General features: G+C 35.7%; 1 protein-coding gene across 1 annotated transcript; it reads left to right on the forward strand.

Moving 5' to 3' along the window:
- Nucleotides 1–174: 174 nt before the first annotated feature.
- Nucleotides 175–26336, forward strand: LOC127542803 (E3 ubiquitin-protein ligase DTX3L-like). The gene is made up of 4 exons (XM_051968624.1): nucleotides 175–307; nucleotides 15105–19721; nucleotides 24976–25030; nucleotides 25692–26336. Exons 1-2 carry the CDS (start codon nucleotides 301–303, stop codon nucleotides 17438–17440), a joined length of 2343 nt encoding a protein of 780 aa, XP_051824584.1. The 5' UTR covers nucleotides 175–300; the 3' UTR covers nucleotides 17441–19721; nucleotides 24976–25030; nucleotides 25692–26336.
- Nucleotides 26337–26594: the final 258 nt, after the last annotated feature.

A 26594-nucleotide genomic window follows, 5' to 3' on the forward strand; every position in this document is an offset into this window, starting at 1 on the left:
GACCAAATATTGATTAACAACCTGATTGATTTGTTCTGAGGAGGCAGCACCTCTCCCCATCCTTGTGCCCTCCCCTCCTTGCCCCCCCCCTCGCCCCCCGCGCCTCCCGCGTCGCGACCTAAGTTCCATTGGCTGAATCAAGACCCGCCTCCAAACTTGACGTCACAGGTCTCCTCCTTTTTGCGATTTTCACCTGGATTGGGGTGTCCTGCAGTCAGCCAAAGGGGGCTGTCTGAGGCTTCAGCTCCATCCACCTCTCGTTCCCCGACCCCCCGGGCCTGTTTGCACCTCTGTGTGTGTATGGGAGGTAAGTAAGGCCCTGCTAGGTGATTCTTTTATTCCCTAATTTCCCTTTCCAGAATCCTTAGTCGGGCGTAGGTGTGTGTATTGCCCACCCCACCCGCACCCCTAGACCACCGTCCAGGGCCTTTTGCACTTCATTCATGGATGCATCCGCAGCTGGAAGTGCCAAAGGCTTCTGTTTGTCTGTCTGAGGGATAAAGGACCTCTGGAAAGGCATCCGGTGATTTCCTACCTCCCCCCTCCCTTTCAGCGGTACCCTCCCCACAGCCGTTCCAACCTACCTGCCCCACCCCCATCCCCCCATCCCTTCTTTGGAGTTCGGCCCAGAAGATTGGAACTGGTAGGTGGGGGAAGGGGGGGGAGAAGAACCAATCTACGAAATAACTTATTTCTATATCTTCATTTTCAATAATTTTCTTCATTCATTCATTTATTATTATTCTGGTCTCAGCAAACACCCGATCCAATAAGCATTTCCATGTATTTCATATAATAGAAAAAAGGGATTGTCCATGCACCTGTTGATCTCTCCCATCTATAGCTTAGTTTTTGTTTTTTTTTGGTTTTTTAATATATAATCATTTAATCTGTATTTTTTCAAAACTACCAATGCTTTATTCCCCCTGGCCTTCCTTCTTCTCGCTTCTGCTCCACTTCCACACACACACACAGACCCACACAGACACACAGACACAGACGCGCGCGCGCACACACACACGAACGCGCGCTAGCGCGCCAGCGTGCGCGCGCACACACACGCACACACCCCTTAGTGACCTTTTTTTTTTCCCCCCTGGTTTTTGTTTTTCGTTTTCCCCCATCTCTTCTGCCTTCTCTACCTCCCACACCCCACCTCATTAAAGGGAAAGAAAGAAAAGGATAGATTTTTTTGAATAAATATGCATAGTCAAGCAAAACAAATCTCCACTTTGTGTCTGAATATGTGTCTTCTTGTGCATCTACATTCCCTCACCTGTCAAGATGTAGGTCTCATGCTTCAACAGCAGTCTTCTAGGTCGAAAGTGGGTTCTTGCATTGATCAGAGTTCGGAAGCTTTTCACAAAGGCAAAATCCTCCTCTTTTAGTGTCACTGAACTGTATGCAGAGCTAATAGAGCTTTATGAGACCAACCAAATATGGATTACTCTCCATCTTAAATGCTCAAAAATGGACAAAAGGTTAGTTCCTCTAGAGGAAAACTAACCAATTGAATTGGTTGGTAATTAGAAGAGTAATTCTCTTATTTTAATGTTAATTAAATTTAAAATTAAATTTAATTAAATTAAAAAATTTTATTTTTAAAAGCATTATCACTTCCTCCTTGTGCCATCCCTCTCCCCCACAACAAGGACAAAGACAAGATCCTCATAATAAATATGTATATTCTAGTAAAACCAATTTCCATTAATTATGTACATATGTTCCATTCACTTGTTATTCTGGATTTTCAGTCCACCACTTCTGTGGCTGGAGCTGGGTAATAGGAATAATTTACAGTTCCTCTGGACTGTATTTAATAATTAGAGTTCTAAAAGCTTTTCAACTTTTTCTCTTTATAATATTGTCATTGTTAAGTTCTTCTAGTTTTGCTCATTTTAGTCTCTATTAGATCTTAAGAGTTCTTTCCAGTTCTTCTGACACTGGCCATTTCTTATGGTACAATAAAATATTACCCTGCTAATGCATTCATAAACCACAATTTATTTAGTTATTTCACCAGAGCTGGACACTCCCTTACTTTCCAGCTTTTAACTACTTTAAAAAAAGCTCCTATAATTTTTTTTTTAATGTGTGGGTCTATTTTCTTTTTCTTTGCTCCTTTTGTGATCTAAATTTAGTGGTGGTGCAAATGGGCCACAGTTTTGTAACCTCTGAGGCACAATTCTAAATTGCTTCCCACAATGTCTGGACCAATTTGCATCTCTGCAAATAATGCTTTCAGTGTGCCTATTTTCCTGCAGCTTTTACCACATTTGTCATTTTACTTATTAATAATCAATAAATATTATTAAACATCTACTATGTGACGTCCACTGTGGTAAGCACTGGGGATACAAATACCCAAAAGAAAGAAGTCCTTGTTTCAAGGAATTTCAATCTAATGGAAGAAGATAAAACACAAAAGAAAGTTGGGAAATGGGGGGGCGGGGAGAGAGGAGGTTCATTTTTCATTTTTGCCAGCCAGTCTGATGGCTGAGAGGTAGAACCTCAAAGTTGCTTTAATTTACATTTCTCTTATTTTTAATAACTTATTATAATATAATATAATATAATATAATATAATATAATATAATAACATTTTATCATATGGTTGTTGATTTCTGGAGTTTCTTTTTTTTGAAATCACCTCTTTATATCTTTTGACCATTTATCTATTGGTAAATGGCTCAGGCTAATGAATTTGAACTGATTTCATGTATTTGTATTTGTATGTATGTATAAGGATCATATTAAGTCTTTAATAGAGAAAGTTGCTGCAAATCTTTCCCCATTGACTTATTTCCCTTTTAATTTTAATTGCATTAGATTTGTTTGTGCAAAAGCTTTTTCAATTCAAAATTGTTTCTTTTATTTTCTGTGTAATTTATTTGTTCACAACCTCTTTCCTTATCTGTAGATGTGAGCCCGTGCTCTTCCAGTTTCTCCATAACATTTAGTGTGTGCTCTTGGTTATAGTGGATGACACCTCATTCTCTCTTTTTTAAAAATGCCTCACAATGTGAATGAAGTTGCCACATGGATAGGGCTGTATTTTAATGGGACAAAATGAATATAATTATTGATAGGAAAGAAATTCAGATCCAGGATTTAAAATTTAGAGGTTTTTGTAATGAAAAAGGAGGACACCTAGATGGACCTTAGAATCCTTAGTGGGTTCCACACCATAAAATCATCCCATGATATTTTATTCATTATAGCATCAGATTTGAATCTAGTAGACAGAGTGAATCCAGCATCCTGATAGAAATTAGATGAAGTGAATACTTCTATTTTACCCTGTGTTTCTTTTTGTTTTAAGAATGGTCTAATCTCAGGGCAGCTAGATGGTGCAGTGGCTAGAGTACCAACCCTGCAGATAGGAGGACCTGAGTTCAAATCTTGCCTCAGACACAACACTTCCTATTTGTGTGACTATGGGCAAGTCATTTAACCCCATTTGCTTTGCTGAAAAAAAGAATGGTGTGGTTTCCAAGAATACTTCAAGCCTCTTGGCTAGAACAGTTGAAAAGAATGGCTAAAGATAGTTGTTCCTCCTTCAAACAGCCAATCTGCCTGATGGATATTTGGTAATATACAGAAATGATGAATATTTATTTGGATTTATTTTACATTATGCTATACTACTGAAGTTGTTCATTATTTTGATTAGTTTTTTAGTTAATTTTTAAACTATCATGTCATCCACATAAAGTGATAGCTTGGTTTTTTCCTTTGCCAATTTTTTTTCCTCAAATATTTTTAATGTTTTATTTCTGTGTTGAATTTTTAGTAAAATATTAAATATCAATGATATTAATGAACATCCTCGTTTCATCCCTGAATGTATTGGAAAGTCTTTTGGATCCATTAAAGATATTGTTTGCTATTAGTTTTAGATATAATTCTTAACATTTTAAGGAAATCACTTATTCCTGGTCTTTTCAATTAAAAAAAGAATTGGTATTTCATTTTATCAAAATCTTTTTTACATCCATTGAAATAATAATATGATTTTTGTGAGTTTTGTTAGTAATATGGTCAATTATGTTTCTAGTTTTCCTATACTGAATTAGACTTGCATTACTAGTTAATATTACCAGTTAATATTAATATTATCCTCTTTGCTAATATTTTATTGAAAATTTTCTTATCAATAATCATTATTGAAAATGATCTATAATTTTCTTTTCCCTTTTGACTCCCAGTATTCCATTAACAAATTTTTGTCATAGTAGGAATTTTGTAGGATCTCATCTTTGCCACTCCCTTCCCAGCCCAGTTTATGTAATACTGGAATTAATTATTGTTTAAATGTTTGCAAAATTGTGTTTTTTTTTGCTTTTTTATGAATTAAAAATATGAATAAAAAAGAATTTAACATTCTTATTTTTGAATCCCAAATACTGTTTTCCTCCATTTCCTCCTATAGTCATTAAGAAGGCAAGCAATAGGATATCCTTTACACATAACATATTTCTATATTAGTCATGTTGCAAAATAAAAAGCAAAAAAATAAAGAAAATGAAAAAACTATGCCTCAATATGCACTTTAAACTTTATCAGTTCTCTCTCTGGAAGTGATCAGGAGTGACCAGCATTTTTTAAATATGCTAATTGATAGCTTTAATTTCTTCTTCTGAATACTACTTGTTTCTATAAGTTAGAGAATAGTTTGTATTCTTATCAATTTGACTCAGTTTTCTTATCCATTGGTCTGACAGGTAAATTGTTTTCCATGCTCCCCTAAATTGTCTAAATTCTTTACCCATTTTGATCTTATTTTAGTATTTACAGAGTGAGATGTTGGCCTCTGTCTAGTTTCTGCCAAACTGCTTTCCTCTTTTCCTAGCAATTTTTGTTGGATACTGTTTTTTTCCCCCAAAGCTTGCCTTAGATCTTTGGATTGCTCAAACACTAAATTACCATGGTAATTTAAGACTGTATATAGTACATTGACTCTATTTCACGCCATTAATTAGCCAGTAATAGATTGTTTTGATGATTACTGCTTTCTAATACCATGTGAAATCTGGCACCTCTAGGCAGCCTTCCTTCACATTTTTTTTATTGTTTTCTTTGGTGTTCTTGACCACTTGTTCTTCCAGATGAATTTTGTTATTATTATTTTTTTTTACTTTTAAAAAGTTATTCTAAATTTAGGTATAATTGACATATTTATTAAATTAGCTTGTCTTATCTATAAGCAATCAATAATTCTCTAGTTGTTTAGATCTGTTTTTATTTATGTAAAAAATATTTTGTGATTATGTTCAAATAGTTTTTGGGTTTGTCTTGCAGATAGACTCCCAAGTATTTTGTAGTAAATTGTTATTTAAATGGAACTTCTCTTTTCTAGCTTTTTCTGCTGGTATTTTTGGTCACAAAATATTGAAATGCTGCTGGTTTATGTGGATTTATTTTATATTCTAAAATCTTGCTAAAGTCATTCATCATTTCAACTAGTTGATTTTCTAGGTTTCTCTAAGTATCCCATCATATCTTCTAAAAAGAATGACAATTTTGTTTTCTCATTGTCCATTCCTTTTTAATTTCTTTTTTCTCCTCTTATTGCTGTAGCTAGCATTTCTAGTACAATGTTGAATGATATTGGTAATAATGCTTTGCCCCTGATCTTATTAGGAAGGGTTCTGCTTTTTCTCAATTAGATCTAATGCTGCTCTAAATTTTGGATAAATAATTCATTTTAAAGGCTGGGGGAAGAGAATGGTAGAACAAGCCAAAATAATGTTTCAAAGGAAACTCCTTTGGGGGAAAGCTCCTTGAAGTATGGGATAAGGGAGAACTCCCAACTGAGGCAGAAATGACAAAAAAAGAAACAATGAGGTTTTGTAATATATGGTTTAAAATGGGAATTTCAGCTGATGAATTAGAACAATATAGTTTTTAAAAACCCATATAGTTGATAATAAATACAATATGCTTTGATCTCTATAATTTTTTTTCCTAGAGGTGAAAAGCATTTTTCATCACAAGTCCCTTTGCATTATTTTAGATTTTTCTAGAGCTAGGAATAGCTAAATCATTTGTAGTTGATTGCTGCACAATATTACTTTTCTGATTCTGCTCACTTCAATTTGCATCAGTTCATGTTAAGTTTTTTAAAGTTTTTTTAAACATCCTGATCATCATTTTCTATATAGCACAATAAAGTTTTATCACAATTATATGCTACATTTGGTTCAGCCATTCCCCAGTTGATGGACATCCCCTCAATTTCTAGTTCTTTGTGACCACTAAAAGAACTAGTATAAATGTTTTTGTACATGTGGCCTTTTCTTTTTTCTTCTTTTTAAAAAATCTTTTTGGAATACAAACCTAGTAGTGATATTGCTGGGTCAAAAGATAAGTATCCTTTTATAGCCCCTTCGTCATAGTTTTAGATAGTTCTCTAGAATGTTTGCATCAGTCCATAACTCTACCCACAGTTCATGCAACTGTCTCAATTTTTCCATATCCTCTCTAACACTGATCATTTTACTTTTCTGTTATATTAATTAATCTGATAGGTGTGAAGTAATACCTCAAAGTTGTTTTAATTTGCATTTCTCTAAATGAATTGGTCATTTAGAGCATTTTTTTCATATGACTAGAGATAGCTTTGATTTCTCCATTTAAAAATTGCTTGTTCATATCTTTTGACCATTTATTAATTGGGGAATGACTTGATTTATTATTAATTTGACTCAATATTTGAGCATTGAGGCCATGGTCAGAGAAATTTGATGTAAAAAATTTTGACCAGTTTTCTGCTTTCATTGGTTTTGTTTGTGAGAAAACTTTTTAATTTAATGTAACCAAAAGTATCCATTTTGTATCCTGTAATTCTTTCTATCTCTTATTTGGTAATAAAGTCTTCTCTTATCTACAGATCTGAGAGGTAAACTATTCCATGTTCTCCTAGTTTGTTTAATTCCCTAATTTGTTTGATTTATTACCCGATTTATGTCTAAATGCCCTGATGCATGGTTATTATTTTTTTTTGTATTTCTGAGGGAAAAAGGTATGTTCCTTCCTCTCCCATTCAGTTGTTAATCAGAGAGCTATCATTTAAATTTTCTAAAATGCTGTTCATCTTTTTTTGTCTGATTTTTAATTAGATTTTTCTAATATGTGGAGGGAAGAGAGGAGAGTGAATCATAATGATTTTGGCTAACCAACTGAAAAATAATAATAGAATATATGGGTGTGAATTGGGAATATAAAATTTTAGTGGGTTTTTTTTTGGTGGTTGTTTTTATCTCTCTGTGTGTTCTCCACACATAATAAAGTGTCCAAAGATGGTTTTCTCCTCCTCCTGAGGAAACCGCCATGGGCCAGATATCATAGTTGTGTGTCCTGAAACCTCCAGGTATTTGACAGGAAGGTTAAGATATCTCTAATTTTTTTTCAGAGGTGCATTTTAAACTTAATTTATAGATAGGTAGCATAGGCAAAGATGAGAACTTTCAGGCCTGCTAAGAAATACCTAGGAATAGCAGTTGCCCTCTCTATCATAGGGTAAAGAACAGAGAAATTTTCTTTTTTTCTCTTTTTCTTCCTCCCTCCCTTTATGACTGTATCAGTGGACAGTAAAGAGACAGAAGAAAAAACTCAGTGAAGCAAAGGTTATTGGAGATATGATTGATAAAGGAAGTGTCAGATCAGAATATGCAATGAGTAAAACAGAAACAATCTTAAAAGGATAATAATTTCTTAGGCTGTTGTGTTTGATATATAGCATGGCTACATAGCAAGGCAGGCAAGGCAATATTTGCACAGGTATATTTATATTTCTTATGTCTGTGTTCAGCTGTCTCTCAGAGTCTGCAATTGTGCTCATGGAGCTTAGAAAGAAAAACTTTGCTGGAAAATCTATCTTTCTATGTCTTATTAGCTAATATATATTGTTAGAAAGATCCTGGTCACTTCCTTCACATAATTGAACTGTGACCTAGTCCTTTTTACCACCCACTCCTCATCTTAGCAATGACTAGTTTATTGTTTTACAAGCTAGAGAAACTCATTTCACTGATTTTAAAGAGACAGGTTTGGGGGCTTTGACAGTAAAAGTTTCAAAACTTGTACTTTAAAATAGAACTGGAAATTAACCATTTCCAGGCATCTTAAAAAAGAAAAAAAAGTTTTGTGTGTACCATGAAACAACAAAAAGGCTAAATCTGATTGAAATATCTAGTTAGATGTTTAGAGAATCCCATAAGCTAAAGTTAAGTACTGATTAACTTAAAAATAATTTTTGAACTGGTATGTGTATTTTGAAACTGGAAATTTTGTCATAACTTATATGAGATTCCCACTCAATTTTACAAGATTATGTGTTAGACTCTTAAGAATTGTTGCTTCTTATCCCTACAAGAGGAGCTTATGTAAGAAAGCAACTTCGAAATGCTTTGTTACTTTTGTGACTTATATGCCAAAACTTAATGGTTATTAATATAGATGGATTTGTTAGAGCTAACAACAATGACTGCTAACAACATTTTAATGAGTTTTTGGTATCTCCATCTTTTAAGGAATACGTGAATGATAACAAATCAATATATAGAATCATTGTCTGATAGGTAAATTAATGACAAAGGTCACTTGAGCTTAAATTAACTATACTGCTGTGAAGGTAAGATTTTAATGAGTCATTGGGTTTTGTTTAACAACATGTGCTGAACTTATCAAACGAAATAGTCAACAGAGTGAATATAATTTGGATTTGAGTAAAGTTGTATAGTCTGAATAATTGGTTTAGAAGATTTGGAAAGAAAAATAAAAACTGAAGAGAAAATGTGAAAGATAGATAAGAAGGTTTGGGGAACAGTTGCTCTGGGTGCCCTTGTGCCAGCTTCAGGAGATTTAAGTATGTTGATAAGATTCAAATATATTGACAGAAAATGACTGAAAAAATTTGGCTTTATGTTTATCTTATGAATAATTATAATAATAAAAAGTTGCTGTTTGATTTGGAAGTATATAGAGAAACAGTAATAGAGGGCTAGGACTACATTGATAAAGAATGGGTTCTTTCTGAGATTGTAAAACCCAGATTGGAATTAAATTAAAATGTGCTTTTAAGTGTGATAATTGATTAAAACCTAATAGCAGATTGAAAATTTTGCAATCTTTGTCGGTGCGTTGGCTAGAAATAGTGTACTCCATAATATGAAATGCTTAAAATAATAGTTCTTGTGTAAAACATATAATTACATAATTAAAATTAGTAATTGAGATTCATTACCATTTGAAAAATAGATCCAAGTGTAACTAAATTTACTCTGATCTTATTTTAAGTGAAAAATCTCTCTCATAATATGATCTTTATGCTTCAGGATTTCTTATACTATCTGGCATTAAGACAAATTTGGAAAAAATGTATGGATCTGAAATTTTGTTAACTGGGTAACCTTTATCAAGTTACCTCACATCTATTTACCTCAGGTTTTCTAATCTGTAAGGGGATAATGATAGCAACCACTTCCTAGGGTTATTGTGAAGGTCACATGGATTGTAAAATGCTTAATAAGATGCCTAGCATAATTCAAGCACTATGTGAATATTAAGTGTTATAATTATTTCTTTAATTAGATGTAATTGCTTCACACAAAATGATTTTATACAAATTTAGATAGGATCAACATACAGTGCCAATGGTGATAAAATTATTTTCTGTCTTAGGTAATTTGGAAATGCATTCAGTTGAATCAAAGTCTCCTGATTGTTAATTTGTTTGTTTCAAGTCTTGAATGCATACTATTATTTATGGCATTGATATGTTTTAAAATTTTCTTACATTGTGAAATTGGTAACTTTTTGCATCAATTATTATGTAACTTATATTATTAGAGTATGAAGTGAACAGTTAAAAGGGATGACTTTTTTGTTAATGGTATTTTATTTTTTCAATTACATGCAAAGATTATTTTCAACAACAAGGTAAAAATCTTATGCTTTGATCCACATTCAGGCTCTAAAGTTCTCTCTCTGGATGTGGATGGCACTTTCCATCACGAGGCTGTTGAAACTGCCTAAATACCTCATTGTTGAACAGAGTCAAGTCCATCACAGTTGATCATCACATAGTCTTCTTGTTGTCATGTACAATGTTCTCTTGGTTCTACTCACTTCACTTAGCATCAGTTCATGTAAGTCTCTCCAGGCTTCTCTGAAATCATCCTGGTAGTAATTTCTTATAGAACAATAATATTCCATCACATTCATATTCCATAACTTATTCAGCCATTCTCCAACTGATGGGCATCTACTTTAGTTTCCAATTGCTTGCCACTACAAACATTTTTGCACATGTGACTTCTTTTCCCTTTTTGATGATTTTGTTGAGATATCCAGACACTGTTGGATCAAAGAGTATGCACAGTTTGATAGCCCTTTGAGCATAGTTCCATGTTGCTCTCCATAATGGTTGGATCTGTTTACAGTTCCACCAACAATGTACCAGTGTCCCAGCTTTCCCACATCCACTCCAACATTCTACATTGTCTTTTCCTGTCATCTTAGGCAATCTGAGAGGTGTGAAGTTGTGCCTCTGAGTTGTCTTAATTTGCATTTCTCCAATCAGTAGTGATTTTGAGTATTTTTTTTTCATATGACTAGAAATGGCTGAAAATTGTTCCTATCCTTTGACCATTTATCAATTGGAGAATGGCTTGTATTCTTACAAGTTTGATTCAATTCTCTATATATTTTAGAAATGAGCCCTTTATCAAAAACACTGGGTTTATTTTTTTTCCCTAGCTTTCTGCTTTCCTTCTAATCTTGATTGCATTAGTTTTGTTTGTGCAAACCCATTTTAATTTAATGTAATCAAAATTATCCATTTTGCATTTCATAATGTTCTCTAGTTCTTTGGTCATAAATTTTGAAGGTGAAAAATTTTTTGAAAACTGTTGTTAGTTTATCAGCCCTGTTAATCCTGTTTTATAATGTTTTGTAACTGCAATTTAAGAAAATGGAACTTTCTGCCTTTACCTATAGTTAAGAAAAAGTTACAGCTAAAAGTATTTGGCTATCATTTATGAAATTTGTAAGATTGTAAATTGTTATTTGGGATTATTGTCATAATTTAAAAACCTATCAGGTATTTACATGGATATTTTAAAAAGGAAAATTGGTTATTAATTATTGTATAAGTAATGATACAAAGAAAAGTCCTTGTAGATTCCCCCTGGAAAACTTTCCAGGTTCCTGGAAGCCATCTGTGTGGCAAAGTCCTAAGCTCTGGGAAAAGAGCTTCTGATAGGTTATTGACTTCCTACACAATGCAATTGACTTATTGAGAATTTTCAAGTTTTTGTATAATATAGAAGTGATTTCTAATGATTGATCCATACACCAGGATGTACAGGCTCAAGGAGAAGAAGAAAAGAAAGACAAGTGATGAATGTAAAGTGAAATCTCTCATGTACGTGTGAATCCTGGCAAACTTTTATTACTTATTGCAACTCCATGAGAGTAAAAATAATGGTATCTAGCTTTTAGTTGTGATTAGTGAAACTTGTTATTTATGGTAAAAGCTCTTGGGACTCTAACTGATATTGTTTTGAGTTTTTAATTCAGGTATGGATGGATCATTAAGTCATTAATCCACCATTTGAGAGAAATGCCACAAGGTACTCAGGGAATGTGATCCTGAAATGTTACAGGTGGAGGTCTGTATCTGGGAAAAAGCCAAGAAGACAAGCTTGCATAGCCTAAGGTAGGATCCTTCTGGCTCAGTTTCCCCATTTTGTTATTTACCTTTGAACAGAAATATTTCCCACCTGGCTATTCCTAAGTCTTGCTATGAGGTAGAATTGTTGCTGCATGATTGCTTGTCAAATCTGACTCTTACCTGAAGTCAAACAGAGCTTTATCTTGCCATATATGTGATGAATCATTAAGGACCAATTTTGATGCTGTTAGAATCATGTCCATATGTTTTTCTTTTATAGTAAATTTCTTTAATCAGAGCAAGTGGTCAGTAGAAGATAGAAGCACAATGCAAGTATGTAAGACCTTGCTATTTTCAGTCTAAATGTTTAGTCATTCCATATCTCAAACAATTAAGTAATTTAGTGCTTGGGCTTATTGTCTGATTGCTAAGACTTACATAATCATGTAAGAGATTAATTCCCTGGAATAGCTCATTCTTTCTGAATGTCATGGGAATGATTAGATGAAGATAAAGGAAGATTGTGAAACAAAGATAACAAACACAGTGTTAAATCATCATCCCACAGACTAAGGCTGGAACATATCTAAACTAGTATAATAAATTGCATCTGTGTAAAATCTGAGCTATTCAGCCTGGAGTTATAGTCCATTCAATATCCAAAACAACTTGGAAAATGAATATTTCTGCCTTTTGCTAGATATACATTTCTGAATAAAATAAGGTTCTTAAATGTTTCCTAATATATGAGAATAATTAAGTGTTATTACAATAGTTTATGGGACCAAGATGTTATTCTATTAATAATTAAAATGAAATCAGTAACATCTTCAATTTGGTTCCAAGAAATGACTTTTAGTGCAATCAGTTCTCTTAGAAGAGAATCACTTATGGAATAATTTGTGTTACATTAATGGAAAAGTCAATTTTATTTAATATTCTTATTTAATGTGGAAATAACAACTTTTGTTTCCTGTAGTGCAAACCTTTTTTATTATCAAAAACTTAAACTGTTTCAAAATTGATTGCTTAAGTGTATCTCCACATACCTTCTCAAGTCTTTTGCTACAATTGAAGTTAACTTAGTAACTTTTATGTAAATTCATTTGTTTTTCATACATAGGTCATCTTCTGTAATATATATTTTCAAAACATGAGGAGTAGATTCTTATTCCTAAAGAGGGGAATTGAATAACTGAATTGAATTGGAATTAAATTGAATTTACTGATATTTAAATTTGGAGTTCTAAAGTAATTAACAGTTAAAAGCTGTAAAGTAAAAAAATGAGTAAAAATGTTAAGAAAACAATAAAATCAAATAAATATATATGTAATTTGAAGGTTTTAGGAGTTTCCCTTTCTGTGGCATTTAAAATATTTAGTTTGTATTTGAATGTTAATCTAACAGTAACTCTTTAGCTTATTGTTAACAATATTTATGTCAAGTATAGAGTTTAGATAAAAATATAAATAACATGGGTTATTCATAACCTAAAATTCTCTGCAGTTTTAAATGAACTATGGTTTCCTAATATGATGTTCCTTTTATAGCTCTATTATTGATTAAATCAGAACCCTGAGGGTTCAGTTGGTTTCTATCACGTGTACTAGTTGTTAGAGAGTAAAATTTGTGACAAGTATGGAAATCTTATATTGAGATCTGTTTTGTAGAAGATTTTAACAGAAACATTTTTTAAAGAGTCTTTACAAATAATTTGGAACCAGAAAGGTTCCACCACCAAAGTGGTACTCCTGAAGATATGATATTTTCCAGACTGCTCCAAGAAGAGCTGTGCCAGGGATTGGATGACTTCATGGAACATCTGAGATCCAAGACGAAATGTGTTGATTAAATGAATGTGGGGAAGGATTATTAAATTGCAGTGAGACTTAATGTTTGTTAATATTGATGTCCTTATTGTACCCCTTTGACTTCTATTGTCTGTATTTGTATATTAAGTTCTCTTGGTTGTCTACTGTATGATTTTCCCTTCTGAATTAATCTTTGATTTTGAATGTTCTTACTATGATTTGTATTGTGCTTCATTTATGGTTCTGGTGCTGATCTCATTTTGTAATTTAAATTTTCCTTTTATCAGCTGTGAGACCTAAACACGCTCAAGGTGTCTTGTTAGCTTTCTGTTGACGTTTATCCTTTTGAAATGTTTCTTTCTCTTCCCTTCAGAGACCCTTCCCAGGTACTATACTTGGGGATGTTTTACCAAGTGAACTCTTTGTAATCATTAGGGTCCCTAGGAGTTACCTTTAGCCAATGGGATGGTGGGAGGAGGGGTAATGTTAAGGAATCCCCTGAATTTGTCTTTTTGAGCTGTCATATTTTGCAGAAACACTGCACCTGGATTATGCAAGAGGCCCCATATGTGTCAAGGATGAAGCACCATACCTTTAACCTCCAAAGCTGACATGATTTGTTGTTTGTATTCCAAGTTGACATCCCTGTGTGTTCTTGGGAATTAAGACAGGTGCCAGTCAGTCTGTAGTAAATTGAGAAACTTTCTGCAGATGGGACCCTTGGAAATAAGCAGACCATCATTTCTTCATGGTTTAGCAATGGAAAAGAATGCTGCTTTTGTTATTTTACTTATTCATGCTCTCTCCTCCTCTTTGGAGGGGATTGATCCTTTCCCTGTCTCCTATGACTTCCACTTTTCCCTGTAACTTAAATACCAAGTCTTGCCTGCACTGCTAGGCTCCTTGGTATAGGGCATCCCTACATGTATATGCTTTCCTCTTGTAATAACTCCAGTTGCAACACATGTCTCATGGATTATATTGTTTTTGGTTAACAGTGTACATAACATGGTAATGGTTTTTTCCTTCTTCTGTTGGTATTTCATTTTTCTCAATTACTATTTCATTGATTTGATTTTCTCCCCTCTTCTTTTTGATTAGATTAGTTAAGGGTATATCAAGTTCATTTTTCTTTTCAAATAGCCAGCCTTTAGTTTTAGATACTTTTTCTTTGGAATATTTTTGTTTTCAATATCTCTTTCCTCATTAAAAACATATTTGTATTTATTTTAAGCTTGTTTATTTGTTGGCTTTCTAATTTTTTCAATGAATAGTCAGTTCATTATTCCTCATATCTTCTATGTTATAAATGTGTTTGTAAGTATATATACTTTTTTTTCTCCCTAGGTTTGCTTTATCTGCATCCTGTAAATTGTTGTATATCATATCATGATCATTCTCCTCCTCCTCATTCTTTCAGATAATTACTTGGTTTTTCTAATTATTCTTTGAAATCCTCAGTATTTAGGATTTCATTGTTAAGTTGCCAATTGGTTCTTTGTCATATGTTTGTCCTGTCTGAACCAATTACTATTTTTATCAGTTTATGATTTAGGCAGAGAAATGGGGTTAGTCAGCTGACAGCACCCTTTTGTTTCCCTTCTTTGCTCCCCAGTTTTCCCCTCCAGAGCCCAGAGAACAAACATCACAACACCAACTCTTCAACTCATGAGTTCCTACCCTGCCCTGATGGCTACTGGCAGCACTTCCCACAGCCCGCTCTACCGGGTCCTGGTTCGGGTATCTGAAAACTGCCCGAGAATGGAGAGGAAGCTACAAAAGTATTTCCAGAACCCGTGGAAGTCGGGGGGAGGCAAGTGCAAGGTCAAAGCTGGTCCTACAGAAGGCACTTTCTGGGTAGAGTTTTATAAAAGACAAGCCAAGGAAGGTGTCATAGCAAAAAGAGATCACTCTGTGGTTATCAATGATACTTCACACGTGGATGTCTTCATAGAATCAAGCGAAAACCCAGAAGAGAACAATACTTTGGAGATAAGTCAGCCTTCCCCTCAGACTCAGTCACTCCCAGAGGAAGTTCCATGTGAGAAACAACCAGAAGAAGGAGGTGCTTCTAACTCCTCAAATTGCTTCATTCAAAAGGCATTTCTTCATGTGGAGGCCCAGCTGAACTTCAGTCTTTCCAAAGAACAGAGGGAAAAAATTACTAATCTCTGCCCAAATATTAAAATAGAGGGAGGCCATGATATGCCTGAGAAAGTGATTGGTGACTATGAAGATATTGGAAAAATTTACCATTTCTTAAATGAGAGCGTACTGGGCAATGAGCAGAAAGAGGATTTTTCCCACTCAGCCGCAGCAAGAGAAATCGAGAATGTTGTGCCAAATGACTGTGACAATCCTATTCACTCAAACCCAAAACACAGTGCAGAAGAAGAGTCAGACCTTATCACAATTTCTTCACATCTATATGAATATTTTAAATGTTTCTTTGCTGAAACTTTGGCCAGAATCGAAAGTGAGTTTCAAGTACGTATCATCAGTACTTTCGTATATCCTACAGGCAATGTGTGTTTAGACTTTGAGCCAGCTAAATCAGGGGACAGGAAGGCAGCTCAAGAAGCTTTCACCAGAACATTTCAGAGGGAAATGCAGAATGTGACCCATCAAGATGTTCATTTCACAGATAATAAGCTGGCACTTGACGTCCAAAAAACACTGACCGATATGTTTCAAAATATGTATGTTAAAGCTGAAGGAAAAGTCTTAATCCTCTTGGGAAACCCACGGGATATTTTAGGAGCTCAACATTTCATTGAGACAAATTTCTCCCGCAAACAACCTGAAGAAATGATGGCTTCCCAAAACCTGATGAAGAATGGAATTGAAGTTGATACCATTCAGTTGCGTCTTCTGCACCCAGAAGTCAGAGAAATAGAGAAAAAATATGACACTGCAATGGAACTGATGAACAATCCCCAAACTCAGAAAACCCTCGTTGTATTTACACCAAAAGACAAAGGCATAGACCTCTCTGCACATGCTTATGAAGATTTTGTTGATATCTTTCAGATGCTCTTACCTCAGATTGCCAAAGAGGTAGTGAACCTGAAATCATTGGTTCAAGAAAGAAAGTGTTGGCCTGAAAAACCATTCTTTGAAGACTTTGAAAGAAAGCACCCCCATGTAAACTTGGAGTGGAATGGACAAGAACTGACATTGGCTGGTTTGCCTAAGTACCTTGCAGAAGCAGTGGAATATGTTAAGAGATATTTTAGTATTGAAAGTCCTGTTCAGCAGAGACAATGGCCAACCCTTTCCCTTGGAAGAAATTGGAATAGAGACTCCAAATCCCCCTTGGACAAAATTGTTGACGATTTCAGAATGGCTTTACCTCCCTTTAAGGGATTGCCTAGCTGGTGGGACTTAGGAAAAGAGGAAGAGGAAGAGTGTGTCATCTGTATGGAAAGCATTCACCAGAAAGAAGTACTTCCAAAGTGCAAGCATGCATTCTGTGGCCCTTGTATCAGAGAGGCCATGAAACATAAGCCAGTGTGCCCTGTATGCCAGACCTCCTATGGTATTGTGAAAGGGAATCAGCCAGACGGAACAATGACAACGTCTTACAGGGATTCTTCACTTCCGGGTTACAATTCCTATGGCACTATCGTGATTCATTATGACATGCGGGGAGGCATCCAGACAGAAGAGCATCCCAATCCAGGAAAACGCTATGAAGGAACGAGACGGGTGGCGTACTTGCCCAATAATGAAGAAGGACGGCAGGTTTTACATCTCCTCAGAAGAGCTTTTGACCAAAAGTTGATTTTCACAGTAGGACAGTCTCGCACATCAGGCGTCAAGGATGTGATCACCTGGAATGATATTCACCACAAAACTCTACAATTCGGCGGGCCGGAAAACTTTGGTTACCCCGATCCCAGCTATCTGCAACGAGTCAAACTGGAACTGAAGGCAAAAGGAATCGAGTAAGAATGCTGACTTCAAGGATGCCTTGGGAACTGGGCTTACAAAAGTTGTAGCTGTGGAAAAGAATCAAAGGAATCATTAAAATTATTGTGTGTGTGTCTGTGTGTATGTTTGTGTAGTATTTAGAGAAAAATGTAATAATGTGAGAAGAAATTAGTTTGCTCAGGAGTGAGTGGGATGAACTGCTACCTGCTAGCCTGTCTAATTTCTTGGAGTTTGTACTTTTTATTAGACAAATTGAGAGCCTGGTAGAAATGTAAAAGTTGCTCTAGTAAGAACCCAAAATATATCTCTCAGTGCTTTGCTGCTTGTATCCATTTTGCTGTCAGCAGGTATGCTGGAGAAGGAATATTCCATTGTACCAATTGCACAAGTGATGCACAATGTGATGACTGTCCCCCAGATCCATTCATATTTATTGTGGTGAATTGTTGGTAGCCGCAGAATTAACCAGAATTAGCTCCCTTTTAACTGGAATGTACCTAAGAACATTAAAAAGATTGGAGGACATCTTGAAGAAAATTAGTCTCCAGATACTTCCATGAATCCTTCACTGCAGAAAGAAACTAGCCATCCTTGGAGCTGTAACAAATTTAATGGAAATTAACGAGTGGAGAAAGATATTTCAAATTCAATGGCTTCCAGTCACTTTGAAGAACAATTAGAAAAGACTCTGGCATTCAAAGTCCTTCATGACCTTACCCCTTCCTTCTCTTCCCCACTATGTGCTCTGTGATTCCATGATATTGGCTTGACATTCCTTGCACAAGAAACTCCATCTTTCCTGATCGTGCATTTTCACTGGATATCCCCCAGGCCTGGAATTCTTTTCCTCTGCATTTCTACTGACTGGCTTCCCTGACTTCTTTCAAATTCTTCCTAAAATCCCACCTTCTACACTTTTCCTTACCTTTCCTAAACCTTGTTAACACTAGTGCTTTTTCTGTGTGGATTATCTCCAATTTGTCTTGTATGTAGCTTGTTTGTTATGTAATTGTTTGCATATTGTCTTCCCTGTTACACTATAAAGTATTTGAGAGCAGAGACTGTCTTTTGCCTTCTTTTATATCCCCACCAGTTAATAAATGCTTGACTAACAGATTAAGGGGAAGATCATTGACCTGGAAATCAGTTTCCAAATTAATTGGTAACTGGCACTGATTCATTTGCTGCTCAGCTTTTCTACATTCTTAGTTCACCTTTTAGGGTTTACCTTGTGGCATTTGCTCTGTTTATTGAGTCTTAGTGAGACCACATTCATACTTAAATATTTTCCTACTTTTAACCTCCACAAAATTGCCTGCTAAAGATGCCATTTTTCTAGGTGCCAGCTCAAAAGTGTACTTATAGGGCAACAGATGCAATGCTCACTCATCTCTGTAGGAGTCTACCTTTTGTATTTACTACAAAAACTAAGCAAAAATATTCATTAGAATCTTACATACTGGATTCTTTGGCATTGCTTGGAAAAGGAAAGAACCTTTTATACTGAGAGGTCCCTTTTCTGTTTACAAATAGCTTATTGAATATAATACCCTATTGCCCCAAGACAGGAAATTTAAGTATTGTAGCTAAAATAATCGTTAGTTGGCTCTCTAAATTATTAAATCATCTGAATCTAGCTCTATACTTATGTTAGGGGAAACATAATTTAATGGTTATGTCAGATACTTCTAATAAAATCAGAAGTGTCATGATCAGAAAGAAAAAGTTATGATCTGTTAGTAATTTATCAACTATTTCTGCATTTTAACATTTGTTTGCAATAACTCTGTGCCCTAAATTGACAAAGTTCCATGTTCCATTGTCAAATATGTACGTTCTTTTGCAGTTCCATTTAGAAGACTGCAGAAATCTTTCTGATCTATTCTCCAGTGATGTGTTCAGTTCCTTATTTTCTTTTTCTATTAAAATTATTGCAAACTAAGAGAGAAACATTGATAATTTGATATGTAAACAAATACATTTATACTCTTATCTTTTTATGAGGTACAAATCAGCAATTTCCTCATGTGAGCCAGGAAGATGTTTTGAGTCTCAAATATGGAGAATTCAGGAGCCACAATTATTGGGGGCCCAAGTACAAGCTGAAGGCTGGGAAGGTATAATAAATTAACGTGGACCCTTTGATGGAATAATCAACTTTAAATTTCCTGCAAATGTCTAGAAAATATTGTAGGTGAAGCACAGGAATGCTTAAATTTGGATAAACTGGTACACAAGATAACGTTATCTAATTTTCCTTCTTTTCTTACCAGTAAAATCGGCAATTGCCTCTTTTTTGGTAAGTATTTATTTATCTAAATATTCAATTACTGACTTTATTCCTTCAATTTGAACTTTAGACAAAGCATGACCCTAGCTTATCCTTGGAATAACAAATTACAGCAGGTTTAATTCCTTTTATTATTTTATTTTATTTTATTTTGCTGAGGCAATTGGGGTTAAGTGACTTGCCCAGGGTCCCACAGCTAGGAAGTGTTGAGTGTCTGAGGGCAGATTTGAACTCAGGTCCTCTTGACTTCAGGGCTGGTCCTCTATCCACTTTGCCACCTAGCTGCCCCTAATTCCTTTTATTAAACCACAATCATTCCTAGACTGGATCCACAATATGGGCTGACTTTCTTTCATTTCACAGTGCTTTTCCATAATGAAGTGAAACTGCCACTTTCCCTTGTTTTCTTCCTGAAACAGAAGCCACATAGTTCCCAATTCAACCTTTTCCAAAATTCCAAAAATTCCGGTACAAAATACAAAGTATACAAATCATAATTTACACAGATGGTCTCTTCCCACCAGATCAACAATAGAATCAAGTGATAGCCCAAAAGCATAATTTTCAAATAAAATTTTTTTTTGAACAGAGGGGTCGGAGAGACTGAGAGAGCTTTTAACTGTCTCACCTCTTCCATTTTTTTTCTTCTTTCTGACTATCCAAATCCTGTTTAAGTTTGTTGGAAGCATAATACCCACTTCAAAGATACCAGTAATCCCTTTGCTTTGGATACTGTGTTTCTCAAAATTTCATCGAGTGTGCAAACTAATCGACTTCAAATGAATTTTCCTCTAGACACTGAAAATCTGACTTTTCATAAACAGAAACATTCCTTACATGACAGAAGAATATTAATCTCAAGATAGGGACTTGCCAGCAACATACAGAACCTCCTATATTTCTCCATTTTAGTTAGTGGAGATTCAGACTCTTTCACAGCATGCTCTACTATTTCCAGTTTATAATACCCAATCTCCAATTTCTTCTCAACTCTTTACTGTGCAAGGCATTGATTGGTGGCCTCCTGGAATGGAGGTTTATTAGAAAGTCAGAATCACTTACCCACTAATATATCACTTACTACTCCTTTAGTGCCTGAGAATTCTGCCCAGGTGGCCAAATTTTCATATTGGACTTAACTTATATGAAGATAGTTCTTGAAACAGTTCAAAATAAAATGTTTGAAAAGAAGAAAATAGTATCATCCAGAGTATAGGCAGTCTGCTATCAGGCAGTCTACATTATGTACCTACTATGTGCCAAGCACTGTGTTTGTGCACTGTGGATACAATAAGAGACAACAGTTTTTGCATTCAAGGAACTTAAAATCTAAAGAGGGAGACAACAAATAAAACAAATATTGTCAAACTATATACAAAATAAATGGTAACTTATTAAGACTGAAGGTGCTAGAATTCCAAGATGGGAATTTAGTTGGGGCAGTCAGGGAAGTCAGTAGGTAGAATTGAAGTTAGTTCCAGTCATGAAGACCAACCAGGAAAAATCCCTAAAGATGAAATGTCCTATTTGTGGAACATTTAGATCAGAGTCACTGCATCAAAGAATACATGATGGGGAATAAGATGTAAGGAGTCTGGAGTCACTGCATCAAAGATTACATGGTAGGGAATAAGATGTAAGGAGTCTGGAAAGGAAGAAGATAGGATGTTAAGGGCTTTGAATGCCAAATAGGGCATTTTGTATTTGCTTCTGGAGATAAACTATGGAGCCACTATGAGTTGTTGGGGGAGTTGGGGCTCAGTCAGATTGGGCGTGCTCTTTAGGAAACTCACTTTAGCAGATAAATGGAGATTGCATTGGACTTCAGAGACACTTGAAATAGGCAGACCCCGTAGTAAGCTACTGCAGTAGTCCAGACATGGAGTGATGAGAGCACGCACCAGACTGGTGGCAGTATAGAGAAGAGGAGGGGATATTTCAGAAGTGAAGTTGACAAACCTTGACAACAGATTGGAGTGAAGGGTCGAGAATGTCTAAAGGATGATGTTTCCTCCTATACTTATAGGAAAAGTAGTTTTCGAGGAAAAATCATGAGTTATATTTTAGACATGTTAAATTCCAGATATCTAGTTCAAGATGTCTGAAAGGCAGTTGGAGATGCAAAATTTGAGGTCAGCAAAATTTGGGGCAAGAGAAGCAGCTTTTAGAATCATCAGCATAGAGATGATAATTAAATCCATGGGAGCTGATGAGATTATCATAGAGAGGGAGAAGTGGATCCTTGATAGACCTAAAGGATTCCTAGAGTTAGAGGTTGTGATCTAGGGATGCTTCAGGAAAGGATACTAAGAAGAAGTAGGTGGGGGGCAGCTAGATGACACAGTGAATAAAGCACCGGCCCTGTAGTTAGGATATTTAACACTTACTAGCTGTGTGACTTAGGCAAGTTACTTAACCCCAGTTGCTTCAAAAAAAGGGAACACATAGATGGGTGGCAAGCTAGAGAGAAGAAAGTATCAAGAAGAAGAAGGAGCTCACCAATGTCAAAGGCTACAGAGAGGTCAAGGAGAATAAGAATTGATAAAAGCCCATTGAATTTTGCAACTAAGAATCACTGGTAACTTTGGAGAGAGCAGTTTCAGTGGAATAAGTTTGGAAGTCAAAATGTAAGCGGTTACAAATAGAGTGAGAGGAGAGAAAGCAGAGACACTTATAATAGAGGGACCTTTGGAAGAGTTTAGCTACAAAATCCAGAAGAGATACAGACAATAGAATAGATGATACACAATAGATGAAAATGTAAAGTGAACATTTCTTAAGGATGGGAGAGACACCAGTCTATTAGTAGGCAGTAATCATGGAGACTGACAAGTGATAGTGTAGGGATGACAGGATGGTCTATTGGAGGGAAAATATGTGATATAATGGCACTGCTAGAACAGATAAAAGATAGTTATTTGTTCTTGGTAAGAAGTAAAGCCACCTAATCACATGGGAAGAGTGAAGGAAGAGATAGTGGCAGAAGGAATTTGAGTTTTCACAGATAAGGAAGAGGGATCTTAGCTGAAAGAGCGGTGGAAGGAGTTGCCATGAGAGATTTGAGGAAAGATGAAAAGATTGGGAAATCTACCATGGAGGGTGGGATAGTGAGCTGATAGGAGCCATAATAGGATTGCCTAGCAACAGAGAAGGCCCAGCAGAGGTTGTGTAACTTCAGGACCAAATCAGAATGCTTTTATGATCTTCACCTTCACTCAGCAGCTCATGTAGAAGTGGTAAAGCAATCCTTTGTGTGAGGTGTGGGTAGGAAATAACTGGTGATATAAGAAATCTGGTGATTCAATAGTGGAAGATTCAGTGTAGAATTGGATCGGTTCAACAAGGGGTCAAGATGGGGAGAAAAGACAATGGTTAGTTTATGGGTGATGGCCCAGAACAGAATTGAGAGGTCAAGGGACAAAGATAATGGTATGGATCAAATAGGATTCTTTGAGCAAAGACAGGGAGAGGTTAAAAGCCAATAGGTTGTGATTGGATAAGGGGGTTTTAAAAATTAGACATGGAAGTGGAACGTTTGTAAGGGATGGCAAGATCAAGAGGATGAAGTTAGTAGACTGAAGAACTGAATGGTTAGAGTGATAGAGGGAGAGTAAATATGTGCATTTTTTTATGAGGTCAAGAATTGAAGAGGAAGGAATTCTTGTGAGCCATATACCAACATGATTGAGAATAGAAGGGGAGTGACCTGGGAGTCTGTAGACAATAACTCCCAGGATTTTAAATAGGTGTTTTAAATAGGAGAGGATGCTGAGTGACAGAGGTTGGGGAAGAATTTGGAAGTGGCAATGGAGCACAAGGAGTATTTTAACACTACCTGATAACGAGAAAAGGTGCAGTCAGTATAGGAAAGGGTGACTAGGGAGAGTATCATCTAAGAGTAGCCATGTTTCAATAATGACTATATATTGGAGGAAGTGAAAAAATAAATTATTTAACATGAAGGGAAATTTATTGTCTATGGAACAAGTTTTCCACAAGGCACAGTGGAAGGGTTGGGTGCTGTGAGAATTACTTAGGGGTGAGATGGTTGAGGGTTTTGGCTGATAGGGGAATGTGGAATGTGCTTTGGATGATGATCTTCAAGTGTTCCAAAACACTGATAGGAGAACGGTATGACCATGTGTGTGACAATTCATCATTGAGTGGAGGGCACCATCCTTATCCCAATGGAGACCAGACATAGGGCTGGAGAAGAGCAATATGAGAGGGAAGGCATATCTTCAATGGAATCCTTACTTCACTAGTTACTTCCTTCTGAATAGTGGAGATTGGGCAAGAAAAGATTACATTAAGAAATGAGTCAAACTGTGTAACAAGAAACAGTCAGAAGTCCCATTCCCTACCAATTTTCTTCTTTTCTCAAGAGATAGTCAGACGAGGAGGTGGAAAGCCTGGTGTGAAAAGATCAGGTTGGCAGTATAAGGTAAAAGTTGCCTTGTGGGAGTATTTTGTGGGGAATTTGTTAATTTGGGGCAGATGGAAGGCTCCTGAGTTGGCCTCTTGCCACCTTCCTTTACAGAATACTGACAATTAGATTTAATTTTCCTCCAACTTCTTTTCCTTTGTGCTTTTAAATTTCCCTCATTCCTGCATGTGTTGAATGTGAGAAGTAAAAAGAAATATTACAAGTGGCAAAGGATGTCCTAGGTCCAAGTTGGTGTCAAGGGTCAACCAGGGAATCAATTTTTCTATTTTTTTCCTATTAATACTTTAAGGTTAACATTATACCTGAACTTCTTCATACTTAGGAGGACACCCAGGAAGAGTTTAACTGTCAAAATCCTGTGCATAAATTTCTTGTCACAACCAGTACCAGTTTCCTTCAGGTTCTCCATCTTTTTGCCTTTGAATCCCTTAAAGTTAACATGATTTCTCCATTTATGGGTCCTAGGATTATTGCAATGAATAGCTGCATAATCTCCCTTTTCGGGACAAATTTCATTTTGAAAAGCTCACTGTTATTTCAAAAAGTTGAGTTTCCAGAATTGAATTTGCTTAGCAATTTTATAGAGATTGGAGGAGGGGAAAGCATCAGTCAGTGCAACCCTGAGGCAGTAACTCCTAGTGAGCAAAAGAAAAGCTTCCACTGCACTCCTGAGGCATCTTTCTTTGTAAGATCTTCTATGTATCTGGCCCAGTTAAAAGAAAAACGTGCTCATATAAAAAAGCCCTATATTTTAGGTCATTTTTGAGCCTCTGAGCAAACTGTCAGACTAGTAATTTTGTCATCCTGATGTTGCAGGGGAGAGACCAGAGGATAACACAGAATAAGTGACTTGGTTACCTTAACAGGTCTGGTAAGTGAATGAGTTGGGAGGTAAAGTCAAGGTTTTCTGACCCTGAAAGGTCATATTGTGACCACCGAGTGATTTGAAACACTGCCTGTCTACCGTAACCCCCCTCCACCATTTATGTATTCATTCTTGCCATCCTTGACTTCCCTAAAAATTTTGTGTCCATATAGGCAGAACTAGGGCCCTTTCAGGGGCACTTGCTTGACAGTCTTTTAACGGACAATAAAGGAATAAGGCTCTCTGGTTTGACAAGGCCAATGGGAAAAAAATGTGAATGATATGTGCATTAAGCCCTCTGTTTGGCAGACTCCTCCAGATGGAGGCCACTGGACAGAGCCATTCTTCTCTGCTGGTCACATTTTCTTCTTGTAATTTCTGTTCTCCTGGCTCTATCCTATGGAGTCAGCAAGAAAATAAATTTCAAGAAGTTGGGGTGCTAGACAGCTGGAAGATGTGCATGGCTGTCCACATGGTCTCTCCAACTCTTTTCTTGCCATATCTTTTCCTCAAACCTCCAATGGTCTCACATCCTTCTGCACTTCTTATTCTTAGGATTGTAATATCATTGAAGATCTGAGAAGTCACCCTCTTATTTACAAATTTTTTTCTGTAACCATCCTTCTTTCTTTTGAAAGGTAAGTCTTTTCATTTCCTTTTCTTTCAGGTGAAGTGGACGAAAGTTGCCATTGAGAATGATTTTTGGCTTTGACTAAATGCTCTTCCATAACATACTCGACAGATTCCATTCTTGTGCTCCTGGCATGCCAGAGCTTTTCCTTTCTGTTTAGGATTAATCACAAGAACATAAGCAACAAAAACCACAAACATATCTTTAACTACAAAAACAAAACCAACTACAATAGATATGATATTAGGGGGTCCAGTGTATGTATTTTATCTCCTTTGAGTCAGCAGCAGACTTATAATTTTGATGCTTTTTGTAGGTCAATTGGCAGAAGAATTAAGTGATGCTAAGACATGAAATGGGACTTTGCCAGAATGACATCTTATAAGTGGTTTAGGTGGTATTCCTTATAGGGCTCTCCTGTTTCCATGTCCAAGTCTGTATGATTTTTGCTGTCAACTATCACTTTTTCTCCTGTAGTTCATTTCTTCTTTTCCTTTTAAAAATATTTAATTTGGACTTTTTTTTTAAAGTTTAGGTTCTAAATTCTCTCCCATTTTTCCCCTAGTCAATGTGATAAAAAGAAATATGATGCTAATAATAAATGTGAAATCATGCAAAACATCTTTACACTAATCATATTGTAATATAAAGTGAGAAAAATAAAGAAAGTAAAAACATTAAGCTATGATTTGCATTCACATTTCATCAGATCTTTTTCTGGAGGTGGAAAGCATTTCATCCTTAAGAATTTTCTTGGATCACTGTATTGATCAGAATAACTAAAGTCATTCACAGTTGATCATTGGAGGCTAATGCTGTTACTGTGTACAACATCCTTCTGTTTTACTCATTTCACTTTGCGTCAGTTCATAGAAATTTTTCCAAGTTTTTCCTGAAACCATTACATTCATCATTTTCACTCTTTAAAAAAATACTTTC

This window comes from Antechinus flavipes, chromosome X (assembly GCF_016432865.1).
Source record: "Antechinus flavipes isolate AdamAnt ecotype Samford, QLD, Australia chromosome X, AdamAnt_v2, whole genome shotgun sequence".
In the NCBI taxonomy this organism is placed as follows: domain Eukaryota; kingdom Metazoa; phylum Chordata; class Mammalia; order Dasyuromorphia; family Dasyuridae; genus Antechinus; species Antechinus flavipes.